The following is a 26,159-nucleotide window of genomic DNA, read 5'->3' on the forward strand; positions in this document are numbered from 1 at the left end:
GATGAGAGACAACCACGGCGTCGATCTGAGGGTAATGCGAAGTCACAAGACGTTACAGGCTCCTCTTCTTCTGCACGACCTCGTCCAAACCAACGCTCAGATTCGGCGCCAACCATCGCAAGCATTCAAGATGCTCGATCCGCATTGCTCAGCAATCCATTATTCCGCATGACACCTATGACACCAAGAAATACAAGTGATAGAAGCACTGGTCCGGGGCCAGTTTCGTCTCCTACTTCCAGGCCTCGGCATACCCGCAGTCGCAGTGCTGATTATGCACACCAGCATCCAAAGCATCTGCACGAAGAGCTCAACGAGCTCTTTGCAGCTGACTATAGTCATCCAGAGGATAATACTGAAGAAGGCAGGGCACGGATTAGGACGGAGACGAAAGAGACTGATGATTTCTCGTGGGCGACTGATGAGCTTGTGGAAGACTCTGATGATGACGAGGAAGATTTTGGCGAAATGATTGATATTGCTCAGCAGAAAAGGAGAGGGACTTGAGATGTACTCTTTGCAGTTCAGCGAACATAGACAGCATCAGCGACCGAGTGCTACGGAAATAGATATTGATAGCTTGTTACATTGCTTGCTAAGTATGGCTATGGATGAGCAGAAAACGTAAACTCCAAAATATCAGGTACTGAGATTGACCAACTGAGGACTGACACGATGCCTTCTCAAAATTTTGACAGTGTTGCGTCTCTTCGTGCTAAATTCTTGATTCGTTTCCGTCGTTCCACATATAGCTTTTTGGAAAGATTGAGATATCTCGCTGACATTGATGTGATATTCGCCATGGAAGGGCAATCACTTGTCCTCTCGGGTATACCACCAGCTCTCACCACAATTCGAATCGCTCAAGCACCATCACCCCACACACCCACAACACCCATCATGAACGCAACACCGGACACCGCAGTCCTCACGAACTGCACCCTTCGCTCCCTCGCCATCTCCATCTCGACCTTCTCCCCATTCACATCGTCCAACTGACCAGCAGCATCCTCACTCCCACTGCTCGACTCTCTTGCATTTACACTAACATACTCACTATCCGCCATACCATTTGTTTTCCTTCCTCTCGTCATGCTCTCTTCCAAAGAAGCCGAGCTCTGCTGGTTCTTCGCCGTCCTTCGGCTGGTGAAAGTGGGGAAACGCTCGAAGCCATTGAACCACCATTCAACGCCTTGGCCGCCGAGGAAGCTGACGAGCGCTGTCCATAGGAGGTAAGGGTGCTTGTTGCGTCTTGAGGCGAGGGTGAATGCGGTGACTAGGGACAGGGAGGAGATGGAGGCGAGAGTGAGGCAGGTGCGGGTTGTCGAGGTTTGGAGGGCGTTGAGGGTGCGGCTGGCGGTTGAGGCGGAGGGGAGGAGAGCGAGGGTGGGGAGTGCTACAGTTGCGAGGGTGTAGGATGTGCCCTGGGAGGTGGGTTAGTATAGTTACGGAGACATGCCAACGACGATGGATGGTGCTGATGGTGGAGACGAGCATAACGATTCGATAGCGAGCGCATTCCCACAACCATCGCTGGCATAGACGGCAATCTCTGTAGAACACAAGTGAAGACTTACAGTCAACAGACCGAGTGAGAAAGTTCCCACGAACTTTGTGAGAGTGATAGGACACACTCCCATCTTGTCTCTGTATATACCACGCCTGGAGGTGGGGATGGATGGAGGTCTCCTTCTATATGTGGCGCTCGATCGAGCTTGCTAAACTTCGAGGACTGTTGAAAGGGTTGCGGAAGTTGTCGCTACGGGAAGAAGCTGCAACTCGAATGGAGCTTGCCGACGAATATAACGCCGGGTTGTGTGACAAGGTGGTCACCTTCACTATATTGAATGATCGATGTCACCAGAGGGTATGCCTGCGATCGCTCAAACGGCCACTAGACGCGACACCTCCGGGCTTGCTTCACGTTATGTCATTGGTGGTCATTGTGGACGAATTTATTGGCTGCGACTGTGTACGGCGAGACATAAAGTTATATCGTGCGGCTCATGCTCACTATCAGTCGTTCCTGCCTCTTTCAAAGATTGCAATAAGCTCTATGAGCGTGTTCTACCACTCCCAGAGCTTGTCAGTCTTCGTCCGTTGCAACCATACTGCTCAATGTATTCAAGGTCCTTCATCGGCCGGCCTGTATGCCTGTCTTCACAGTACGGCCTCGTGCCTCGGCTCTTTGCGGTTGATCTCTTATGGCGGCCCTTGCGGTAACCTGATTTGAACTTATTGAACAACTGCAGACGTCCATGGCACTCTTACGGCCGCAGGTCGTGAACAATCTATTGCATAAAGTTCCTCGACTCATTTCAGCTCTTCCAGTGTTCAATTCCAAAGCTGCCTTACCTGCGTATACCACTCTAAGTCAGGAACCCAACATCTCCTCATTCCGCAACCAGAGAAAGCACTTTAACAGCGTGATTTCTCGCCAGTCCTGGACTGGTACACCTCGTACAATGCCTCAAGACCCATCAGAATACGTGAGCAGCATCTTTAAAGATGGCATATTCAGTATGACGACCTTCTTGTGCTTCTTCATGCTGGAATTGGTCGTGGTAGCGCGGCCTGAGACTCGTCTGCACGATTTGCGTCCATGCTGTTGCTAATTTATATCTACAGAGGACAAAGTCGTCTTTTGCACCGGCGGAAATGGCAGCATATGTTCAGGCCAAGTTCGAGCTCTGGTTCACCTAGGCGCGAATGCCTGCATCGTCGGTCGCAACGTCGAGAAGACAGAGGGCATGGCCAAAGATATTGCTACAGCACGAGAGGGAGCAAAAGTCATTGGCATAGGCGCATGCGATGTGCGGAGTATGGAAAGTGTGCAAAAGGCCGTTGACACTTGTGTCAAAGAGCTTGGAAGGATCGATTTCTGCATGTAAGAAGAGTCTATGGAAAAAAAGCATTTATTCCCAGTATACACCAGGAAGTCATGCTAACAGTATGACAGCGCTGGTGCAGCAGGTAACTTCCTCGCGCCAATGTCCCAACTCTCCTCGAACGCGTTCAAGACTGTCATCGATATCGACCTGATCGGCTCCTACAACTGTGCCAAAGCTTGCTTACCAGAGCTAGTCAAGGCAGCAAAAGAGCATCCGACTGGGGAGTCCACTGTACCGTCTGGCCGAATAATCTTCATTTCCGCAACACTACACTATGGCGGAACAGTATTACAAACCCATGCCGTGGCTGCTAAAGCTGGCGTCGATGCACTCTCATCACAGGTCTGCATCGAGTATGGTCCATTAGGCATCACAAGTAATGTCATCTCACCGGGCCCAATAGGTGGCACTGAAGGTATGGATCGTCTTGCGAAGAAAGCCAAAGAAGGCACAAATCCTTGGAAGGTCATTCCTAGCGGGAGAATGGGTAAGGTGAAAGATATTGCAGACGCCACTGTCTATCTGTTCAGTGACGCGGCGAACTATGTTAACGGCGAGGTTCTCGTCGTCGACGGTGGTGCTTGGAGGACAACCTCGACAGGACGTGACTTTCCATATCCAGATTTCCTGCTGGAAGGTGGAAGTGTGGAGGGAGTAGGTGGGATGAAGAAGCAGAAGAGTGGGAGTAAATTGTGACCCTACTTCAATTTAACAGATTCTGGCAGAGATATGGAGTTCTGACCGGCGTTGGTGAATACTTGCAACCCAACTGCTTTCCTCCCTGTTCATCCCCACTTTAATTCTTGACAGGCTTGCATATGTGATCAAACTGATATCGAAGCAGACAAGCACCACACACACAGCCTACGACTCTCGCAGGTCTAAGCAGTGTCGTTCGAGCACGACAAGCTTACCAACAGCTCAGCAAAGAAATACTCGTGTTACCTGAAGTTTGTCCAACCCCCTTCTTTTTCAAACACAGCTTAGCCGTTGCGCAACCCTAACGAGTCATCTGAATGTTTGTCCTACTACGCTAGCACTACAACTTACACTGGAGACATGCCTTTAGTCACATCACCGTGCGTGTTATGGCACACACAACTCTCCTCGGTTCGTGGTTATTAGCACGACCTTGTGCCCTAGCAGCAATTCGACTCATGCATTCAGTTTGCATTCCTCCTTCGAAACATGAAGGACCTTTTCTGTTTGGAAATTTCGTGGTCCTGGCTTGTCTTGACTACGAGTATCTTGTTGCTGCTTCTGTCAGAAACTAATCTAGATTTGCTGTCGATTCAACCAGCCGTGTGTTCTTGCGATGACTTGGGTCGAGGGGCCAAACGACGATGTCGTCTTCCAGGTATATAAGAAGGTATGGACTGAGACTTCTCGTTGAAGCTGTATATCAGAAACTGCCCAGATAAACTCGCATTTAGTAACCACTTCAAGAGATTCAACTACCGACAAGAGTTGCATCGATTTACAGATACGGAACTTTACCAACATGACCACCACACAGAATACCAACCTAGAATTATGGCGTGTGAACTCCACCGCAAGTTTCCTTGTCAACTATCATCTTGACAAAGTAGATGACAAGGATGACACGGAGCTCAATAGCAGCCTGAGCAACCTTGCAGTCTTGGTTGAAAAACTGGGCGATGTCTTCCATGCCTTGAGAGACCTTAGAAACCAGACTGAGGACGTCTTCGCTGTCAATCAAGGTACTGTCACCGATGGGGTTTTCGGTGACTTAAAGGCGAAGCACGATAGAAGCTTGGCAGTCACAATTCCATACACTAAGGAGATGAGAGAATACGTCAATGGTTTGGGAGGCGTTTTCGACGGACAAAAAAAAGGTCCCAGTGTGAATCAACGTCGGCAATTACGGCAGATGGTCGGGAAGGATCATAAAATTGTCATTGGCGAACTGCCGGACCATGTCGACCTACACTCAGTCAATTTGCTCCAGGGTATACGATATATGGCTGACATCCGGAAGCTACTTGATGCGCTCTGGGCGAAACTTGAAGCTAAGTGCGGATCTTCGAAAGCGTAAGATGGCTCAAATTTATGGGCGAACATATCGAGATTCACCAACGTCTATACCGACCCTAACTCTGAGCTAATGGCTCGTCCGATTTGCTTGTCAACACCAGCTTTCTGGCTTCAACTTTCACGAGAACTGTGTAACAACATTTAAGTTCTGCTCTTCTATTCTTACACGACCATTTAGACGCTGGGAACCACGCCCATATTCCGCAATTTTGAGCTCTGTCGAGCATGGAGCTGGTTATTATTGGTTCGTTTCTTGATTATCTAGATAGCTTTATATACATTTCAATAACATCATCTTGAGCTAAAATTTCGTTTCCAAACTATACGATTTGTATCGTTGTAATGTTGATCCCATTATCTGTCGCTCCTAGTATGCTTTCGTATCATCGATGCGCCATAGTGTCTTTTGCAGGCAGTTCGCGAAGGCTTGTAACTTCTTCCGCTGTGGTTGAACGTGCAGCTGCGAGACTGTTTTCTGTAGTTAAAACCTGCTGGCACACTGTTTCGGTTCTTGTCTATCTCCGATAGTGCCAACGAGATAACCTGTTTACCTCGATATGAGTCCGAGCAGTCTTCGTTGTGAGATAGTCTCGACGTCCTCAATTCGTTCTCGACTGGCCGATCAATTGTCCCGTTCGCGGTGACTGGTCCATACCTCAATGGTTTCTTCACGATGATGAATCACACTATATTGACTCAAGTACTGGAGTCAATGACCTGCTCCCAACGACTGGCATGCCTCACGTGGCAAACGAGTAAAGCCTGAAGCTGTATAAGAATCTTCAGCCGAGCTGCTGTTGCTTGGATGTTGAAATAACTTATCACGTCCATATACATACCATTCCTAATCTGTTCACAGAAACCTTTTACTGATACCAATTGGACTCGAGATAACCTCCTTTCACGAACTCAACCATGAGCAGAAAACGGCCTTCTTCCCCGGATCCCATTGAGAGCAGGAAGCTCCCCCCTTCCGCGGATTTCATCACGCCCAGTGAAAATGCCCTAATTGGCCATGCCAAAGAGAACGTGCGAGGGTTGTGGCTGCGGTCAAGAACCCTCCAGTCTCTTGCCAAGCGGACACATGATTATCTGGAAAGTACTAAAGAACAGGACCCCAATCTCGATGATTGGCGTAAGACCTTGAGTTTATTGGACGAGCTGCTTGGGGCTGTACGCACTTCTCAAGTGACGCAACCGGAAGACTGCTTGAACAAAGCTATTAATCTTACAACAAACCCCATGCTTCCGAACAACGAAATCGTTGCTGTGTGCATCCCGTTCATCAAGGGAGTTTCAACCTACCTGTTAGAATATCAGCGCTACCTAGCAGATTTCGCAGAACAAGTGGTCACAGTGCTGAGGCGAACCAGCGAGAAGACCATGGATCAAGTACTCGCTGAAGTGAAACAGCCCATGTTACCTAAAGGTTTAGGACAGCCTGGAGCAGCAAAAGTGGCAGCTGAGTACATCACCGTATTGCTGGTCACAGCCCGTGCGTTGCACGAGATGGCCAGGGCCATGACAGGGTTTAGTGTGTCTTTGAAACACATCGCAACAGAAAAATTTTCTCACAACAAGCTGGAGAAAATGGAAAGGGACGGTGTAACTCCAGCGAAGTCCTGACGCCCTCACATGAGATTCGGGTATGCTTGACTTGAACACGACGATTAGGCAGGCTTAAGTGGAGCCAGTGTGCTGGCTAAAAGTAGAGGATCTTCGAGCGGCTTGACATGTGGGTGTAATTGTTGTGACTTGTACTGGCGTCTGAGCAGAATGGATCAGATATTGACACAGGAGGTGTGAGCTTTTCGTGGTCATGGCTATTTGGACGCATCAGCGATAGCCTATTTCCTTCAGCTATGCATCAATATCCATCAGTTTGAGCGACATTTATATTCTTATGGTACCACGACGTGAGGCCCTCGTATGCAACGTGTTTGGTGTCTGTATGTGCCTGGGCTCTGTGCGAAGAACTTGAAGCCAGCTACTGGTGCCTGTCAGTGGTTCGAACAGACTTCCGTACACTATCTGAGCTCTACACGACAGCATTGTGACCAGTGGCATATTTGCATAACATTGATCAGTCGCAGCTAAGGTGATTTGCGAATTTCAAAGGATGCTTCGGTCAATTGCTCAGTAGATAGCTTGCAATATACACAACCTTGAGCTGATGTTTTGTGCTGGTGAATTTACGAGCAGTTGTGATATACAATATTTGCCTCTCATGGTCCATTTGTTCAGCGAGGCTGACGGCCATTTTACACGTTTCATACTGACAAGAGCGAATCAGCCTCGGCGGTCGAGCTCCTTCGTGCCTGTCTTGAAAGCGTTGGCATCATCACTGTAAACCTGAACTGTGGACCAGCTCACCTGCAATACTCAGTTGTGGACTGTAGCAATGCTGACTCCTAGAGTCTCTGTCATTGAAGGCTAGACCACTAACGTTGGACCTGGCCGACACCATGCGTAGAGGTGCGGAAGTGAGATACGACTTGGACCTGGGTAGGCTCTCTCGTGGTCATTCAGCTATGTTGTCTCTTGTGAGTGCGTCACATTCAGGCTCTCTGTACCTGCATGGCCATACATCAGTATGTGGGTGACCAAAAACTGTCAAGGACTGACGGAAAACAGGACGAGCGACGGGCAACGTATACTTCACGAGGAAACAACACTTTTCAACGAGTCAAGATGTAGCTAACACTACAAGACGAAGTCTCTGCCTTAACAACGCGGGACGATGTGTTTACTCGTTGTCACTTCTAGCATAAATAACAACAACCGTGACGAGAAACCTTCCAACCTAACTTCTTGTCAATTCAGTGCATACACCTTCGATCGCAGTTGAGTTACAACCCTCAACTTAAGAAAATTTTTGAATTTGAGGCAAGCCTTCGAGCAATCTCAGCATTCTTAAACTTCCTATCTACTGTCATGCGGCTGCTCCTCGGCTTCGACGATTCGGCGTGCTCGTGCGGACCATGCACGAACCCTGCACCAATTCTCCAGTCGGATCAAACAATAGCGCAACCACCTAATATGGTCCACTTCGCCGTTGCTCAGGATAATACCTCGCCAACCAGCTTCTTTCGGTTGGCCCCCGAGATCCGTAACAAAATCTACTTCCTGGCCACCCGACCTGATTGTCGATTCAGCTGGGGCAAACTCGAGCGCTGCGACAAGAAACACATTCATCAGTCAGAACGAGGACGTACTGAAAAGTGGAAATGGCTAGTGCTTTGTCGACAGACATGGGCTGAGGCTGCTCCTTACCTGCCAGTGATCAGACATGATGTTCCACTGGTTGTGGGTGACAATAAGTGTGGACGATGTGGAAGTAGCAAACCACGGTCTCGACTCAAAGAAGGCATACTTCACGCTTCCTTGAAACCTTGGCAAGAGTCTTTCGGTGAGTTCAAGCTGGGACCTCGAGAGCTATGGTACATGCGGCTGCAAAGACTCACGATCGAGTTTGAGAGGTATCACCGCCATAGCAGAAGGGTAGCTCGACTTCTCCACAACCTGGAATCTTTTGCAACCTTTCTCGAGAAGCTGCACGATCTTCAGCACATCACAGTCAAAGTCCAGCCAGACTTCAAGGATGCTATTTCTGAGAGCCCAGCTATCGCAAGTGCTGTGGAAAACCTCTTTTCAGCAATGAGATCTTTGGGAGTTGACCGAAAGTACACCTTGCAGACAGAGCGGGTTGTCTGGTGTTCTAAGAAATATTCCTCGACACAGCCTGATACGTTAGAAATTACAGACCTCTCAAGTCTCTTACTTGAGAAAATGGTTCGGTGTGGTAACGACCCAAGCAAGATCACAATCCTCAACAGCATCATCAAGAAAGAGGTGGGGCCTCCACAGCAGCAGGGGCGGTAGAAGTGGTCCGCTAAGCAGGAGTGGGGAGAAGGAATGCGCACCTCCCAGCTCTTCTACCGGACGTCTGCCTTTGATGAAGATTTCGAAGGTTACGATGACATATCGGGCCAGCCTCTCGCACCGGTCTCAAACAATTGGTCCGCGCTAGGATTGGGACGAGGTATGTGGAGACCAGGCAAGTGGGGACCAAGCTATGCGACTCGCTTAGGCTGCGTCGTGACTTCGTGGGAGAAGTACGAAAGCCACGAGAGATATCGGCCTCTATACTTTGAAGACGACTTTTACCACGCAGGGAAGAAATCAAGCAGACAATATCGGTCTATACCAGAATGTCTGGGCTGTGGAATTGTCTTCTCCAATCACACCCAGCTAACTGCTCATGCTGGACACTGTTCCCCTGTCACTTTTGCTGAAGAAGCTGTCTCTGAATTGGCAGACGGTCTCGCAGATTATCGCCTCGTCCCTTGCCGGAGGGGGAACGTGATGCCGTAGTACGGTTCCATGTTTCGATAGTGTTCTGATATCGAATCAGATTTCATAGAGTTGGTATTCCATTCAGCAGGGAGAGGCCATAAGTAAGCAGCAGGTACTATTTGTCCGGGTGCAGTCTGGTGCATTCGAGTCTCAGAACAGAATGGACATCCTCATACGAGCGACTGAATGCAGTCTGCTGGAGAGGAGCGAAAAGCCAAGCTTGAGCTAGTGGGCAAAGCTTGGCCGTGCCAAGTAGGCAGATACGTCAGTAGGGTTTGAGGCCAGTAGCACATTGCCGACTGACCATGAATGAGGTGCTTGCCGTATCTCCATGCACGGTTGCGGCCTCCTACGGTCAATTCACCAGAATGCCTCCATAAGAGAAAATCCAAACAAGGCAACTCAGGAAATATCTGCACGCGAGTACGCGATTGCTTTCTTTAGTAGCAAGGGGAGGCACGATACGTAAGCGAGCGGACATGCGGATTATTGGCTTGCCGATTATGCTATCTACACAACTCCTGCCTCACGTTATACTGGCAGTTTTTGTCTCTTCCTGCTTGTCATGACTCTCTCTCGTTGCAATTCCGTTCGACCTCGTTCGCAATTTCCTTTTGTCTTGTTTCTGCTAAATTTCCACCAAATATCTGAGTAGGAAACGCTGATAACACCTAGCCGGCTGATCCGGACCACTAAACTACCATGTATCTCTCAACTGCACTGGTCGCAGGCCTTGCAGCGGCGACCTCAGCATTCCTAATCCCTCCCCACGTCTCAGGCGACTTCAAGGACGCAAGATTTCGAGGAGGGCCACCCGAACACGTCAAGGAATTCATCCACCATTTACTGCAACAAAGAACAACGGCGATAGACCTTGAATGTCCTAACTGCCCTTATGCTGTGTCGAAGGGCCAGAACGAAGAAGGAGAATACGTCGAGTGGGCTGATGAACCGGCAGACAGCTATATCGTGAGTTAGGCCTCTGGTGTAAGACATTCCAGGCAATGCTAACTAGAACAGCATCTCGAATTCGATACACATGACCAGTCCCTCAACCTCAATGGTCAAACTCTTCTTCCTTTCAACAAAGCCCACGAAGGTCGGAAGTCAAAAGTGATCACAGCCCACCAATTCCGAGCCGACGATGACGATCAGACCAACGACTTGCATCTCAACTTCGCTCTGGAGCTAATGCCTGCCATTCCCTCTCCTCACAAGGACGACGTAAACCTCATTCCGATCGAGTTCACTGTCTTTGGGCTCAGTGGTATGCCAGTCAAGGTCAACACGATATCTCTAAAGCTCATTCAAACACCCAACAACGACCTGGTTATTGTGAATACAGAGCAAGTGCCTTTCCGAGAAACGCCGGGTGCCGAGGCATGCGAAGGCGCTACATCGTGGCCACTTTGCAGACTACAAGCCATTGTCGCGTCCAGAATGCGCTCGATGTTAGAAGCTACAAAAGAGAAGGCCAACAAAGTACACGAATGGGTCAAAGGATGCAGTGGCGGCAGCAAGAGTGGCCCTTCCGGGCTCTTGCGATATTCACCTCCCTCTGACGGCGAAAAGCCACACCCACATCACGGACACCACGCCCATCATCGTCACCATGGCGGCCACAGATATCACCGAGCAAGTCACATGCTCCACCAGACACTCCGATTCTTTATTGTTCCTGCCCTGCTAGGCATAATCGGTGGTCTAGTCGCTAGCGCAGTCGGCATGCTAGTTGGCCAGGCCATAATACTGATCTGGTTCAAAGCCTATCGCCATGGTCGAAGAGGTCCGGTGAGATCTGAGCGCGAAACCGTGATTATAGAGGAAGAGAAGGAAGAGCCATTGCCACAATATGAAAATGCTCCGAGGTATCAAGAATTGGGAGGAACATACGATGTGGAAGTTGAAGCTGTTCATCCACTGGATGACGAGAAGCATTGACATTCACAAAGTGTTAGTGCGTCTGGTGGTAGTGGTACGGTAGTATCGAAGACATGTAAGAACCACATTGCGTAGCACAACAGATAGAGCAACAACAGCAACGGCGCTGAAGTTTCACTTGTCTTGGTTGCACCTGTCATACATCACAGAATGAAACATTTGGTACATACGCGCAATCCCGTGAGCCAGTTGAGTAATCATATACACAACAGGCAGACTTTACACACAATATGCAAGATGTTATTATTCACAGACCTATAGAACATTCTCCTACCGCTCCGAGAACCCTCTCTTCACCATCTCCCAAACTGCCCACTCCCACCCATCACCACTATATGCATCCCTTCGATTCTTTACAAGCTGTGCACCCATACCAACACCATTAACGTCCAGCCACTCCCGTCGCATGGCATACATGCTGATGAACATCCAGAGCATGGCGAGCCAGTAAATGACCAATGAGTAGGTCGGAGTGGAAAGCGGTTTAGGTTCTTGGAGGAGATGATGCTGCTGCTGCTGTCGCATAGAGAAGGATGAACGTGGCGATATGATACTTTCCGGGCTTACACTGGCTTCGGTTGTGTCGTCGTCGTGGTCTTCGCCTTCGTTGTCACTTTCGATCGTGATTTGGAATGGTGCGTTCCATGTGTCGAGAGGTGACTCACGGGAAGAGGGCTTCCTGTGAGTTAAATCAGGCGATCTGTCTTCGGACTTCTGACTGTCTGCAGCTGGATGGGGATCGAGTTCGGCCAACGTCTCACCGAGCGCACTATTCTTGTTCTCGCGACGATCCATATGCTCTGGCGTTTCCCTTCTATCCAGGAACCTCCGTCTGAACGTTTCGTAGCTAGTTGGTTGAGCATTCAGTATTGCCGACATCTCGTCTGCAGCCTTGTTTTTGTGATGTATGTTGCTCCGCTCGCGCTCGGCACGCTCTTTACGCCAATAGTCTCTGTAGGATCTGCGTTGTCGCTTTGATTCTTCGTGTTGTTTTCTCCTTATCTCTTGGAGCAAGGATTCCTGGTCATACGAATCAGTAGGCCGCGTTGATTGCGGAAGCGTCCACATTCTCGAACCGTACTTCCGGCTAGTATGGAGAGTAGTCCCTGAGAAAAATCCGGCTGAGGCACTACGAGTGGACGAATCGCTCAAGGCAGAGTCGCCCCTGTTCCCTATAGACACTGATCTAGTATGTGTGGAAGGCCTTCTTGTTACCTCCTTGAGAATAGCATCGACTGACTCCCTAGCACTGAGCTTTTGCTCCAAAACGTCGTCAACGATCTCCTCAACCAGTCTTGCTCCTCCAAATTTCCCATCGGCCCGATGATTCGTGTTCGACTTTAAATTGGTGCCTGGTTCGTCTGAAGGGATTGCGTCGAGGTCGTGCCGGGCCTATCCGAAGTCATCATCAGCAGGCGTTCGAAGTTATCGAGGACGGAAGGACATACTTTTTGGAATCGCTCAGGGTCTAGGTCCGTGTACGAGATCTTGCAGCCATTTTTCTCAGCAGATATTACGACAGAGGCACTCTTTGAGGGGCGTTGAAGAATAGTCGAGTCGCGAGAGTTCGAATTCACTTTCTCAGCACCGACTGTGTTGGGGGCGGAGGACTGTGAAGCTGGCATTGTTGTTGTCGGTTGTCCGACAGGACTGTATCGCTCGACCGTGGGAGATGACAAATCCGGAAATTCTGTTTGTTCGGGCTTCTGCGCAACCTCATCAATGTCTGGTGTAGTGTGTTGCACGAATCGTGGACTTGTGGATGTATGTCCAGATTGTGCAGATGCTTGCGACGATCTGTTAGAGGCAGGATCCTGGATCATATGATCTGACATAATTTCTTCATCAAAACCAATGTCCGTAGAGTCCATCGACAGCACACCTGCTGAAGACTGAGCTGGACCCGGGTGAGAATCAAAGGACTGTAAAAATTCTTCCCAGTCATCAGCAGACAGATAACTCAGATCGACGAGGTTCTTAAACAAGTCGTGTGACTCTTTCATAGTGCTTGTAATGGCCTGTAGTTGAAATTCGGAGAACCACTTCTTACGTTGGCCTGGCAAGCTGCAGCAGTACTTGTCTTCGAACTTCTTGAGGACGATCACATAATCCAGCTGCTTTAGGTCCGGATCGTCAGCGGCGGGACTCAGAACACGGAGGTAGTGGTTCAGCATATCGAGCTGTTTCTCTTCGAACAAAGCCTTGTGTTTGCCTTCAGGCTGGGTACGACAGTAACAATTACCAGATGGTGCGGATTCACTCCTGTCCAAATACACGGGTTCACCTGGTTGTATCTGCAAATCATTCTCGAAGGCGCTATTTTCAAGATACAAGACCGTGTAGAAAAAATCCCAATCACGTACTGGCGGAATCGGGAGATCGACCTTGTCGGATTCGTGGGCTTCTCTAATACGTTGAAGCACGGCTTCAAGAGATTGCCAATGCTGCTCGTCCTCTATGTGCAAATCCCGGGTGAACCAGTTGTGCACCTCTTCTGCACAGACGCATAAGTATAAGGTTTCGCTTTCGTCGCCTTCTCCTTCGTCATCAGCAAACCTCTCCAGTAAAATGACTTGAGTATCTGGTCGATGACCCGTAGTGGCTGTCCGAAGAAGAGGCTGGAAGGCATCTATTTTCCCAATAGGTACACGAAATTTCCGGTTGAGGTACTCGATGTCTTGTACGACTAACGTATCATCAGAAAGGTCAAACACTCTCACAAACGTCTTTCCCAGCCCGTAAACCTTCGAACTAGTATCAGACAACTGGTAGACGAGATCGTAACCGCGTTCCCAGTCTTCGGCGAGCTTGTCGTATTGCATTCGATCCGACTCCTGAGTTGTCATACTCTCAGCCTCGGTGGCATCATCACCCGAGCCAGTATCTCCTTCGACCTGTTTTCTCTCTTTCACCGTCATGGCATTAAGGACAGCGAGCCCTCGTTCGTCAATATTACCGCCTCTGCCCCGGTAATTGCTGATCCAGTCATTCCTGTTTCGATCCGACCAAGGGCCGTCAAGGTACTCATCGGGATCGGCAGCAAGAACTTGTATAACATGGCCTCTAGACTTTGTTCTATATTCGTACTTGAGTTTTCTTGATCGTGCTTCCTTTGTAATAGGATCTGAATTGTAGTCTCTATCTAGTAATTGGCTATCGGCAATGGTTCTCTTCGGCTGCCACCCAATATTCGCATTGCGTTTGATAAGGCGATGCTCATACTCTGTATCATGAATGAGCGAACGGGGTCTTGCTCGGTTTCTACCTCTTCTTGGACCAAAGCAGTTGACTGCCAGTGTATCCTTCCATGGTCTCGGAAGCTGCATGTAATCGTTGTATGCGACGTATTTGCCTATGGGCGGCCCGGTGCGCCAATTATCGTAGCGCCTGACTGGGATGTCCTTGTAGCCCGTTGGCATTTCGTAAGACCGAGAATAATCTTTACCGCTCCAATTCTGTCCACCCATAGGCGAATCCATGGAGAAATCGAAAAGTCTTGGAGTGATGTCGTAATAAATATCTCCATGCTCATTCGCAACAGGCTGCCGATGAACGCGTAAATTAAAAGCATCAACCCAGCCTCTTTGACCAGTCTTTCGATGGAGAATGCAATATAATTGACGCCCTTGTGGATGCAGATGGGCGATGTCAACGAGATCGTGCTCATAAAGGCTGAAAGTACCCTCCGTCCCAAATGGTGCTAGAATGCTGTGACAATCTTTCAGTACGTCTGCGGTACTAGTGTAGGGCTGGGGTTGACTGCATGGACATAGAGTTGGTGCGTAGTCGGTTATAGACACAGGACTTTGGGACAACAATATAGCAGGATACCATCCGTTCTTCTCTCCACCCAGGGTTCTTACACATCTGTACAGCTCACCAAATCCATCGCTGAATGGACCAGTGCTTGTCTGAGAGTGAGCACAGTGAACAAATCTAAAGGACAGCTCTTTCTTGCCGTAGGAAGGCGGATGTGGCAGGGATATGAGTGGTGTCAGAAAGATATGCATGTCCTCGTCGTCAACTTCGTGACCGTAGACGACCTCGTATATTTCGCAATACATCTGACCATGAGGACAAACTAAGGTAGCTGCTGTTCTCGGAAGAATAAAGATCGAGCTCAATGTATCAGCCTTTACGAGCCAAAACTCGTTCTGTACGAGGATAGCAACATATACATAATCTCCTCGCGAGAAGAGTTGTGTTCTTTTACTTCTGTTCATTCCGTAGACATTATACAGAATCAGAGCTGTGTCATTGAAGACATAGTTACTCTGATCTATCCTTTTCCACAATGCTGTGAGGTCGCCAAATTGATGCGCCACGTCAATACTGTCCTGCCCTGCCAACAGTTTTGGAGAGACTATAACCTTCGAAGTCGCGCTCGAATCGATTGAGACATCTTCACCTGGAGCTTCTAAAGGATCTGTTTTCGATTGCACAACAGGACTTTTGTTGGTTGCAGGATCGCGAATGGGATGTTTGAGACTAGGACCTGGCAAACTGCGCGCAAAACTGAACGATCTTGTGATTTCTGTAGCCTCAAGATTTCTAGGTTTTCCCATAGGTCTTTTGATTGGAGCGGGCCGAGATTTCTTGTGGTCGGTCTGGCCAAGTTTAGCGGTCGTGGACGGTCTAGCACCAGCATTCGACGAGATAGGTGCAGCATCGAGTTTGTCAGAGTCAGGTCTGTGGTTGCGCAACCTTTTCAGTTGTTCCATTGTGTCCGGCGTCCCAGCCTCCTTGACGAAGGGAGTGACCTGTTCCTGTATGCTAGCAACATCAGCAGGCGGCGTTAGTCTTTGACGCTCACGTTGAATAGCTATTTGTTGTTGCCGTGCTGCTTGACACCCTGCTGTTTGGTGCATAGATGTTTGTACATGGTCGAGAGTCTGCAATGAGCGGTCACGTTGACGCTTGACCTTGAGGTATTCTGCATCAAATCCTTCCCGCTCCTGTTGTGCACCAACCACTGTATCATGTGTCCGAAGTGCCTTGACTAATTCAGCGTTCCGCTTCTGCAATTCGCTTAGTTGTCTAGTCTTCTTACTTAACACCTTGGTTTTTGCCTCGATCACTTTTTGGAGCGCCTTGCTTCTGTCCATGCTCTGAGCATGACGTTCGATGCTCAGTTGTAACTCATTTTGCAGCTTTCTATTGTACGATTTCATCTCAAAATTACAATCCCTAAGCTGCTGCGACTCGCTCTTCAGCTTGTTAAGCTGGTCCTGCCAAGAGCTTTCGTGCACATCAATCTTTTTGTCACTGCCGAGCGATATTGTATGGGTTTCTAGGCGGGATACCTGCTGAGGAGGCGCATCGCTGTTGCGAAGCTGCTGCTGCTGCTGCTGCTGCTGGACTTCATGTACAGGTTGTTTTGCAAACTTGCCTTGGTCCGGCTGCTGAGCAGGCTCCTGCGAGTTCTCCCTAGCTCGGGCCGGTTCCGTATCCTCGTGTTCCACTGCGAAAAGCTCATTCTGAAGCATGGGATCGGGTACTTCTAACAGGCAACTAAGAGACTCAACCTTTCCCTTTAGTTGCACGATCCTTTTCTTTGCCTTCAAATGGTTTTCTTGTAGCTTATGTGCATGATCCCACAGTTCTAGGAATGCGGGAAATATAAATTTCTCAGGAGGATGGCGTCTGAAAAGCGTGCGAGGAATAGGCGAGCGTACTTTTCCGTCGAACTCCCGTCGTTGCTGGCCAGTCTGTTCTCGAGCCCAGACTCTATACCTCTGTACCGAACCACTACTAAGTCGTATGCAGCAATTTTGAGTTTCTGTCTGGCCCCACAAGTTCTCGAAGGTGACCTGAAAGGATAGTTGGTCAAACATGATAACATCATCGTCTGAATCTTCATCTGATTCCATTTCTGCTAGGATATCATCGTTGAGGCTAGGGACTAACGCTTGCGCGTTGAACTCTTCATCAACACCAACAATTTCGACTTCTAGATCGTTTTTAGCTGAAGCATTATCGGACATAGCTTTGTTGCTCGGATGCTCGCTTTGATCCTTCTCTGAAGATTCGTAAGAACTCTCGCTGCTACCTTCATCGCTCTGTACTGTGCCTATCTCTGTATTTTCAACGTACCAGGATGGCATCGACGACTTACGACTTCCCAAGCTCGGTGGTCTATGTGTCGAAGTAGCGTGGGGCAATGGACCTTGTATTGAAGGGGGTCGTGGTGGTGAAGTACGTGTCGGCGGAGCGTGTGCTGGCGAAGCGTGTAGTGATACAGGTTGTGGTGAAGTGTGCGGTGAGAGATCTTGTGGCGATGAAGCCATCTGGTCGAGGGGAGAGATCGATTCGGGTTGGTCTGGCGATAGTGCTTGCATTACCACAGTTGGTTCAGGGATGCGCCTCGAGAAAGACCCGCTACCGCGGCGTGGTGGGAACAGATGGTGCAATGCAGCTCTGGCACGTTGCTGACTCTGAGTTCGATAAACGTCATATTGTGACTTTCCAGGAAACGGGCGTGGTTGCGGTCGTTTCGCAATCTGCTTTAGATCTCGAGTAGCGTCAGACGATCGCCGTAAATGTGGGGACGGATGGTTTATCGCGTATCGTCTACGTCTAATCCTCAAAGATCGTCTAGGTTGTCGTGGAGGTGCTGGTGTTGATTGAGGTTCGTCGCTGTCCGAGTCTTTGCTTCCGCTGCCTATAAATTCGCGCATCTTTGTTATAAGGCCTGCTCGACTTTCTAATCAGAAGAGATTCGTCACTCTGCTCGGAAAACTGTTTGGTCGATGGCCTTCGAAACTCGGAGATGACCTAGTCGAAGGTGACATGGTTTGGAGGGATGGCCGTGGGATGTGGGCGTGGCTGCCGCACGCATCTCATCAGCGACAGCAAACAATGCATTCAACTACGATGCTGAAAACAGAAGCGGTCGAAAGCACAGACCCGTAGCTCTCGAGTACTCACGTGACGAGGACGGAGCGTCGTTGGAATGCAGTGCCACATTCCACGGCTCTGTAATTGATTCAGACATATCCTTTACATTGTACTTGAACAATGGTATCCTTGCCAAAATCGCTGACCACCCAGGCAGTTAGCTGATTCCCTTTCACACAACTTGTGTCCAGACCTTTTGCATAGGTAAGAATCTGGAGACGTTTTCTTGCATCGTGGCCAAACACGACTGTGGTAGGTTTCTTTTTGCGACCGAAGAAGAATTTGCGATGTAACAACGACTTCTGAGTCTTGTCCCAATACTCTGCCCAGGGTATAGAGCCTTTCAGCACATGTTCTGCAGATGGTTTGCGAGAGTTGGGGTTGATGGTCCTCATATTCATGACGGAATTTGGATTCTGCTTCTCCAAGCGTATGCCAGGAACAAGACCGCCGTGCACAGCAACAATCTCACCGTGATGATCGAGGTCGCCGACTCGAAGAATGACCGGGCACGTGTTCAACCAGTGTATTTGAGATTGTGTAAAAGTTCTAGCAAGCTTGATCTTGGGCGAGTCTTCGATGGCTGTGTTCGCAAGGGAGGGTGGTATGGGTGGTATGGGTGGTAGATTGTTCGCGGCGAGAAGGACACTGTCCTCGTGGTTTCCTCTGACGGCAGAGGCACCTTGGTCCATGAGGAAATTGACGACACCTTTTGAATCCGGACCTTTGTTTATCATGTCTCCAAGAGCGATGATGTGATCGGTGTCCTGTTTATAGTTGACTTTACTCAGCAGAGCCTGTAGTTCTTCCATACAACCGTGTATATCACCAACGAATATCAATCTTTTCCCAGCGGCTGCGTGATCTGGTGTGGTTTTGGAGGTTCTGGGTAGATGACGAGGGTCTAATGTCTCGACCTGTATTAGGGCTGGTGCATGACCTTTGTGGTTGGCTTCGTCAATAGCTCTGTCATGGTCGATATAGGTTGTGACGATGGTCTGCCTATAGGCCAGAGCAACGAGAACCAAGATGAGTATAACCACAGCCCAGCGTTGCATTTTGCTCTCCTCCACCAAATCTCGCAGCTGCTTCATTCTGGGAACCTCAACTCGTGCAGTTGTTAGATAGACGTTCTTGTACTGCTCTTCGCAGGATAGCGACCCTATAAGATTGTGCCTGTAACACTCACTTGCCGAGCTCCTCTATCAACGTCCATCGTGCTGAACAGACAAGGCCCTCTATAACACTCAGGCTCATCACGAGCTTCGAACAGTCTCTTGTTATTTGTATGCAAGAGGAAGACAAAGGTCGAAGAAGGCAATCTGAATCAAGTGCTTGAGAAGTGTAAGTGAGGGCGTGTGCGTCCAGTTAAAAGAAAAGCTGAGGAATAGCAACCAACACAATCGAGTTTGCTGCGTCTTGTGAGAGCAACTGCTCCCAACTGATGGGCTAAATCCGTCCCGGTGATTTACCGCTCTGCTCACCTACGGGCCACCCTAGATCGTGTGCGACTCATACGCAGTTGAGTTAAGTACAACGCGTCTATCTAGCATAATATACAATATATATCTACCTTATGATATCTTATTACTTATACCTAAGATTAGCTTGTAATAGAACAACATCATAAAGAAGCCGTTTTATTATTAGCAATAATTTTTTTTTCCTGATCTTATTTCTTCAAAAGTAGTGGCTAGGCTACTTACTTGTTAGGCCATGTGGCCGCTGATTTACTCTATTCAGTGTGAAGGATGGACAATTAGCCCGACTAGCGGGTAGTAGATGTCGCTCTGCTCAAGTCACGGACACGTTAGTTGATCACGACCGACGCGCCTGCATTGTTCACAACTACCAGCAGCAAACGAAGCAAAATATTGTATCTATTGCGGTTTGTGATGAATGCTTCTCAACGCAGCTTGTCCATCACAAGTGCGGGATGCTCGGCTCCGAGGATGTCGACGTCCGTTGCTCGTGTCACTATAGGTACAACCAACTCTTTCTCCAATGTCCGGGGTCGGTGATAGTCAAAGTTGCAGTCGAAAGGCGTCTCATGAGATATACAGTCTCGTGATGATACCCCTCCTTACGGATAGGCTGTGGGTGACGGTGAGCTTTCTGATCCGGGGTTTTATGGAGGTGGATGATATCCCGCCGGGAAGTCTGGCGATGATGTGGACTCGCCCGAACAGCCACCCAAATATTGTATTATATTCATCGTGTCTTATGTTCATCACGTGGCACGTACGAAGCTGCATCGACTAGCATTCTTTGACCTTTGAGTTCATTCAGCTATCCAAGATGTCTTTTACTCCTGATGTTATCATCGCCGGGGCAGGGCCAACAGGTGTCTTCCTCGCGTGCCGAATCATTCGTATGGGCAAACGGGTCCTCGTGCTAGAAAGAGACGAAGTCCTTCAACCTGCAATCAGAGCCCTTGGTTATTACGGACCCACACAGTATGCGCTTGATAAGGCGGGAATATACGAAGCAGTACGCGATAGAGGATTTTTCCAGCTTTCATTCTCCTGGCGCAAGAATCTACAAGACAGTGGACCAGATGAGAAAGCCTGGGGAGATTTGGTGGCAGCCTGGAATCCATGGGAAGATGTGGACATGAAGCCTGGCGACTGCGGGTATGGAATGTTGTGTCTTGGACAAGACAAGTTGCGCGACATATGTATGGCAAAGTTAAAAGCTGCATCTGAGTCTGCACAAGTCCTGCTTGGGCACACTGTCAACGAGCTGGTTGAAGATGATAATTCGGTAACTGTCAAGACGGTCGACGCATCTGGAAACCCGAAGGAATTCAAGGCACCCTTTGTTGTTGGTGCCGACGGAGGGAAGTCTACCATTAGGAAATTGGTGGGATTATCATTGGAAGGGTACACCTGGCCATACACCATAGTTGCGGTTGATATTTATGGTCCAATCTATCCGCCAAAGGACGAACCACCACTTGTGTACGTGCTCGATAAAAAACATATCGCATTCTTTTCACCTTTAGAGAAGGTGCGGTACGATGGGTGGAACCTGTATCGATTCACACTGCCAATGGCACCTGAAGACGTCGAGCCTTCGGTCTTCCAAGAAAAGCTAAGGGAGAAGATCGACCTGCTAGTTCCAGGGAAACGGCCTCTACACTATGAAATACGGAATGCACAGCCGTATCGCATTCACCAGAGACAAGTTGCAAAATACAAGGTCGGCAGGACTGTGCTGGTTGGAGACGCAGCTCACTTGAACACGGTAAGACTCCAGCAAACGTAACAAAGGACGAGAACTAACCTTTCTGAAATATAGCCATGGGGTGGATTAGGACTTACAACAGGTATATTGGACGCGGACTCTCTAGGCGATGCTTTTGATATGGTTCTGAACGAAGGTAAATCGCAAGATGTCCTTGAAATATGGGCAAAGGCAAGGCACGCTGTGTGGAAGAACATCGTGGATCCAATCTCGACGAACAATCAGCTGCGCTGTCACAATATTGATCCGGATAGACCGAAGGAGGATCATTTCTTCAAGGTTCTGTTGGATCGAGACGACGAGCTCAAGCAGATCAACGAATCCTTTGACAAACAAATGATCACCCGGATGAGGGATCTGGTTGATAGGAGTGAACAACCAGCAGCAAAGATATGATGAGATAGTATTTCGAAACGGTCATACAATGTACGATTTTATACAGCTGTAGTCTGGCCAGAGTCTCGAGCTTCCAATTTAGTGCGTGGTCGTTTTCAAGAGTTGAACCAAGCGCATACATGGTGCTACTACTTAGTTTGTGCGGCAACTCTACTGGTGCCCATACTTGATTCAGATCCTAGTCCTTCAGGCAGGCAACCTCCTAGACGTCCAGATTTAGCTCAAGATGGTTGAATTGTACTTAATTCCACCAAGGTAGTCCCCTTCATCGATTCCTTCTAATATTAGCTATACGGGAGGGTATGCTTGCTTGTATGGTTATCAGAATTAGGAAATAGTGAATTGTTCTAGTACAAGCATTTTGTATCGCATCTCGAAGACGAAAACCATTCTCATGCCGTACTTTTGCAACTACTCTCTGGATGAGCGGAAGTAGTGCTCGGTATCTCAAGCTTTGTACACCGCACGAAGTATTTGAGGTTGGTAAAAAGTCTGTCAGCGTGAGTCTCTGCTCATGGAACAGCCGGACGACCATCAGAACCACGGCTTGGCGAGAGTCGGCCAAAATGTCCGCTGAGTGCCAAGACTACGCTGGTGTGGAGCTAAACGCGCTTTCCCCAGCAGCCGCATCAGGTTGCTCGACTCCGACGAGCACGGCATCGGATGCGGAGGCGGAGGCGGGGCAAAGCAACACGACTCCCTTCCCCACTGCAGTTCATGCTCAATGAACCTCAGCTTGTCCCCGGGTTAATCGGAACACGGACAGCCGAGAAGACAGTGACAAGTCTCAGCATAAAACGGCTAGTCGCCCTGAATCTAGCCGTTGGACCATTTGTCGTTGTAGTGTATTTGAAAGCTACGAAACGACGCTCAATTTGACCATCAGCCATAACCACCGCTCATAAGGGCGGGTTGCAAGCCGTCGCCGGAAGTCGCAAAAATGAATTTGACTGAGGAAGCGATTGCCAGATCACATATAAGCAAGGTTATTCATCGATATGCTAGGCTAGCACGAGAGAATTGTGATTGGGATGGAATTGCGAAGTGCTTTGAAACGGACGGAATCTATCGACTCCCTGACCGCCGAATCCTATCACCCAGTCAGGCAAGAGAAGTCGTACGAGGCAAGGAAGCAGCATTTATCCGTCATCACTTGACGACGGTTGACATCGAATTCACATCGGAGGAGGAAGCTCACTCTCAAGCTCAGTTCTTTGCAACTACCGAGTATGAATTTGCGGATCATTGGGGATATTGGGAAGACACTTTCCGAAGGCAGAAAGACGGCACATGGCTGATTCACGAACGTACGATCGTGACTGAAGGTCATCATCCGGAAGGTTGGTCAGCGAAGGTCTATGGGGGCGATGCGCTGAAGATGGCAGGCGACAAAGGTGGTAAAGAAAAATAGCCTGTTAACCCAGATTTATTCGGGAATCGTGAACACTTTCCACGCTATTGCACAACCAGGTTGCTTGCATTGGTCCTTTAACTTTTTGATGTACCTGCTTATTGCTGGCTCCGAACTCTAATCATATCTTTCTGTACATTGCTCAATATGGCATCCCAGACTTCTTCACGTCTTCGAGAAAACGATGCACGCTGTCGCGAATAGGAGCGTTGAGACTTCTGCCTGGATCGAGGTGTTGAATACACACATCAAAGAAAGGTGAAATCTGGCAAAGCGGGACAAGTTGACCGTGGACGTCTGGAATAGACGCCATATCTTCGTAACCATGAATACCTGGCATGTGTGGGGCAAAGTCATCGTCGTCTGAGGTGTAGAGTGGCACAGGCGAGCCACCACTCGGTATAGATCCGTCCAACAATGCTGGTTTGTTACCTGCCAACATGGATCCCATGGTGTAGCACCATAGAACCAAAGCCGCGCGGGACACAGCCAGAGGCCACCAAAGCGGCCGCACCAAATCACGGGAACTCTGTCGAACAATCTTGAAGATCCGGCCTGCATGGAAGATTGCTCTACGGGCAAGTGAGGATTGTGTCCACCAGCGTAGATGTGCGAGTAATGACTTTCCATTCTCGTAGCCTTCTTTGCCTGCAATGATTTGTACGTCTTCGTGGCATATCAATAATTCAAGCCAAATAACATGGTACATCAATTTGCACCAAAGTTGTATGTCAGAGGGAGCATCAGACGAAATGACCCGAGAAGCAAGGGCCCTCCATTTCCCCAGCATACCTTCAAGCTCCTCCAAGCGGAGCATCGAGCATACACTGTTCGATCTGCCAATATAGGCAGAAGCAAATCGGTCGTTGGATGGAACGAAGCGGTTCGTTTGCGCGTACTGCAGCACTTGTGTTGAGATAGTGCATAATAACAAGCGAATCTGCAGTGGTGTGGCGTCGTACCCGAGCTCGGAGAAGTCGTGACGCTGAAACCAGAGGTAAAAATTTGACAATGAAGGAGGATTTAGTCGTCGACTGACAGAATTTTCCTCCTTCCGAGTCTCCAGGATCGCCAGCCACTGCTTCTCACTCTCTGCAAGGAAGAGCTCATCTGTACATGGCATAGGACAACGTAGTGTAGCGAAGTTTAGCGTGGTGGGTATACTATAGAACAAGCTGATCTCTTGTTCCACTATATAATGGACCTGAGCCAGTCTGCAAAAAGTCAGTTACTGCTTAATACTTACAATGTCTTCGGAAAGCATTCTTGTCGACTCACCTGCGATCTCGTTCTTTTTCTAGCCATGGACTCCACGAGGGTGGCACAATCTCAGGCGTTTCCGGCACTGTTGTGGCACTGTAGAAGTTTCGTCTTAGAAAAACCTGTACTGAATGAGTTTGTACAACAGTGATAGTGAGATCGGGTACTAACCGTAGAAAAAACGCCATGAAAGGCTTCAGCCAGCTCCGAATGCCGCTTGACACCAGACCAGGCACTAAAAACGGTCATCAGCAGCCACGCGCTCAGAACCCACTTGTCTTCGAGATTAGATTCATCCCGCTCTGCACTCTCGTTGATGGCGATTCTGATCAGGTAGGTGAGCTCAATAGCGAATTGCCGGGGTTCTTGGATTGGAAGCCCTAGGCATCCAAGGGTCATAATGGCTGTGAAGAGGATCCCTATGTCGTTCTCAGCGTCTTTGCTAGTCCACCAGCTCTCTGACAACGTGGAAGGATGGATGATGGGGTATAGACCCGCAAAGTTCCTCTGGTAAGCCTGGAAGCAGACTTGGATGGTTTCCAGGGGCGGAAATGACTGTGGTATCGTCTTAGAATAAGAATGCTCCAGGCGTCGTGAGAGCATACCATACACCCGTGCAGATATGCCGTCTCTAATTGCACCGGAGACGACCCACTGCTGAGGATGTATAACCTTAAGAAAGCTTCCAAGCGATGTGATTTGGTTCCAACAGGGCTGAGGATGGAGGAAGCTGCAGATGATGGAGATGTCGATAGGTCGTCCTGTCTTGAAGTGGTAGATGAACGGATGATTCGCGTATGGGGTTTTCGTGCTCCCGCTGGTGATTGTGGTGGTGGTGGTGGCGGTGGGAGCAACTGCGACGTCTAGCGATCTCTCCACAGGCGCGTGAACAACCTCGCTCGATTGATTGAGCTCCTCGAGGGGCCATAGAAAGTTGGGATATTCAAAGATCATAGGATTGTCAGTGCCGAATAGAGCGGAGTAGTCATCCCAGGTAACTTCGGAAGTCGAGGTCCCTGACGTCGACGTCCAGACATCGGCGTTGTGGGGTTTCCTCCAAGTCGACGTGACTCCCGACCAAGCATTCTCACCCTCGGTGGCGATGTGTTCGAAAGGCAGAGTGTTGCCAGCATGTGTAGAATTGGCTTGCATCGTACTTTCGGCAGTATCAGGATTCGATTGTTTTGCTGTCGTTTCAAGGTACGGAGCATCGACCGCTGGATCAGTAAAAATAACGTCACGTGCCTTTAGGGCATCTTAGTAACGCTCGGTGTACGAGGCAAAGATTTACATACAGAACGGCTTTGATGCGAAGGAGACGGGACCGGGACACGACTTGGAGCGCTTGAGATGTCTGACATAGCGGCAGACGAATAAGTTCGATTTCCGGAGGGCCGTGGTCGGTCGACTGTACAAAGCAAGGACCTCTGCAAACACTGGCTACATGGCATCTGACCATCGCACCGAATTTTGAATCTGGCACATCTATCGCAAGCGACTAGCGCCCTGCGTTGTCGCCTCGGTGAGCCGTTGCAGGCGATGGTTGTACCGTTCCCGTTCTCTTGCGACACGTGTATGAGCTCATGTCTTCGAAGAATATCACTATTGCTTGATTGTGAGCTTATGACCAAGTGCTACAGCGCTTGGAAAGGAATCGAGGGCCGCACCTTCGAGAAAATGACTGCGCACACTTAGGACACTGGTAT

General features: G+C 49.1%; 10 protein-coding genes across 10 annotated transcripts; 6 read left to right on the forward strand and 4 right to left on the reverse strand.

Moving 5' to 3' along the window:
- Positions 1-863: 863 nt before the first annotated feature.
- On the reverse strand, positions 864-1,640 carry LTR64_004611 (uncharacterized protein; the record flags this gene model as incomplete). The annotated part of the gene is made up of 2 exons (XM_064898956.1): positions 864-1,424; positions 1,578-1,640. 2 exons carry the CDS (start codon positions 1,638-1,640, stop codon positions 864-866), a joined length of 624 nt encoding a protein of 207 aa, XP_064754913.1.
- An 825-nt stretch (positions 1,641-2,465) lies between these two features.
- SPS19 (peroxisomal 2 4-dienoyl-CoA reductase sps19) lies at positions 2,466-3,587 on the forward strand (the record flags this gene model as incomplete). The annotated part of the gene is made up of 3 exons (XM_064898957.1): positions 2,466-2,520; positions 2,629-2,887; positions 2,960-3,587. 3 exons carry the CDS (start codon positions 2,466-2,468, stop codon positions 3,585-3,587), a joined length of 942 nt encoding a protein of 313 aa, XP_064754914.1.
- Positions 3,588-4,392: 805 nt separating this feature from the next.
- LTR64_004613 (uncharacterized protein) lies at positions 4,393-4,947 on the forward strand (the record flags this gene model as incomplete). The annotated part of the gene is made up of 1 exon (XM_064898958.1): positions 4,393-4,947. The coding sequence occupies one exon, from the start codon at positions 4,393-4,395 to the stop codon at positions 4,945-4,947; it is 555 nt and encodes a 184-aa protein (XP_064754915.1).
- A 914-nt stretch (positions 4,948-5,861) lies between these two features.
- On the forward strand, positions 5,862-6,572 carry LTR64_004614 (uncharacterized protein; the record flags this gene model as incomplete). Its single annotated transcript, XM_064898959.1, has 1 exon — positions 5,862-6,572. The coding sequence occupies one exon, from the start codon at positions 5,862-5,864 to the stop codon at positions 6,570-6,572; it is 711 nt and encodes a 236-aa protein (XP_064754916.1).
- Positions 6,573-10,004: 3,432 nt separating this feature from the next.
- Positions 10,005-11,243, forward strand: LTR64_004615 (uncharacterized protein; the record flags this gene model as incomplete). Its single annotated transcript, XM_064898960.1, has 2 exons — positions 10,005-10,271; positions 10,323-11,243. 2 exons carry the CDS (start codon positions 10,005-10,007, stop codon positions 11,241-11,243), a joined length of 1,188 nt encoding a protein of 395 aa, XP_064754917.1.
- A 270-nt stretch (positions 11,244-11,513) lies between these two features.
- LTR64_004616 (uncharacterized protein) lies at positions 11,514-17,920 on the reverse strand (the record flags this gene model as incomplete). The annotated part of the gene is made up of 2 exons (XM_064898961.1): positions 11,514-12,635; positions 12,692-17,920. 2 exons carry the CDS (start codon positions 17,918-17,920, stop codon positions 11,514-11,516), a joined length of 6,351 nt encoding a protein of 2,116 aa, XP_064754918.1.
- A 309-nt stretch (positions 17,921-18,229) lies between these two features.
- On the reverse strand, positions 18,230-19,356 carry LTR64_004617 (uncharacterized protein; the record flags this gene model as incomplete). Its single annotated transcript, XM_064898962.1, has 2 exons — positions 18,230-19,279; positions 19,330-19,356. The coding sequence occupies 2 exons, from the start codon at positions 19,354-19,356 to the stop codon at positions 18,230-18,232; spliced, it is 1,077 nt and encodes a 358-aa protein (XP_064754919.1).
- Positions 19,357-20,513: 1,157 nt separating this feature from the next.
- On the forward strand, positions 20,514-21,782 carry LTR64_004618 (uncharacterized protein; the record flags this gene model as incomplete). Its single annotated transcript, XM_064898963.1, has 2 exons — positions 20,514-21,386; positions 21,441-21,782. The coding sequence occupies 2 exons, from the start codon at positions 20,514-20,516 to the stop codon at positions 21,780-21,782; spliced, it is 1,215 nt and encodes a 404-aa protein (XP_064754920.1).
- Positions 21,783-22,722: 940 nt separating this feature from the next.
- Positions 22,723-23,193, forward strand: LTR64_004619 (uncharacterized protein; the record flags this gene model as incomplete). The annotated part of the gene is made up of 1 exon (XM_064898964.1): positions 22,723-23,193. The coding sequence occupies one exon, from the start codon at positions 22,723-22,725 to the stop codon at positions 23,191-23,193; it is 471 nt and encodes a 156-aa protein (XP_064754921.1).
- Positions 23,194-23,335: 142 nt separating this feature from the next.
- LTR64_004620 (uncharacterized protein) lies at positions 23,336-25,605 on the reverse strand (the record flags this gene model as incomplete). Its single annotated transcript, XM_064898965.1, has 3 exons — positions 23,336-24,407; positions 24,472-24,575; positions 24,625-25,605. 3 exons carry the CDS (start codon positions 25,603-25,605, stop codon positions 23,336-23,338), a joined length of 2,157 nt encoding a protein of 718 aa, XP_064754922.1.
- Between the last annotated feature and the right edge of the window lie 554 nt (positions 25,606-26,159).

Source organism: Lithohypha guttulata (genome assembly GCF_036872675.1).
Source record: "Lithohypha guttulata strain CCFEE 5908 chromosome Unknown scaffold_3, whole genome shotgun sequence".
NCBI lineage: Eukaryota > Fungi > Ascomycota > Eurotiomycetes > Chaetothyriales > Trichomeriaceae > Lithohypha > Lithohypha guttulata.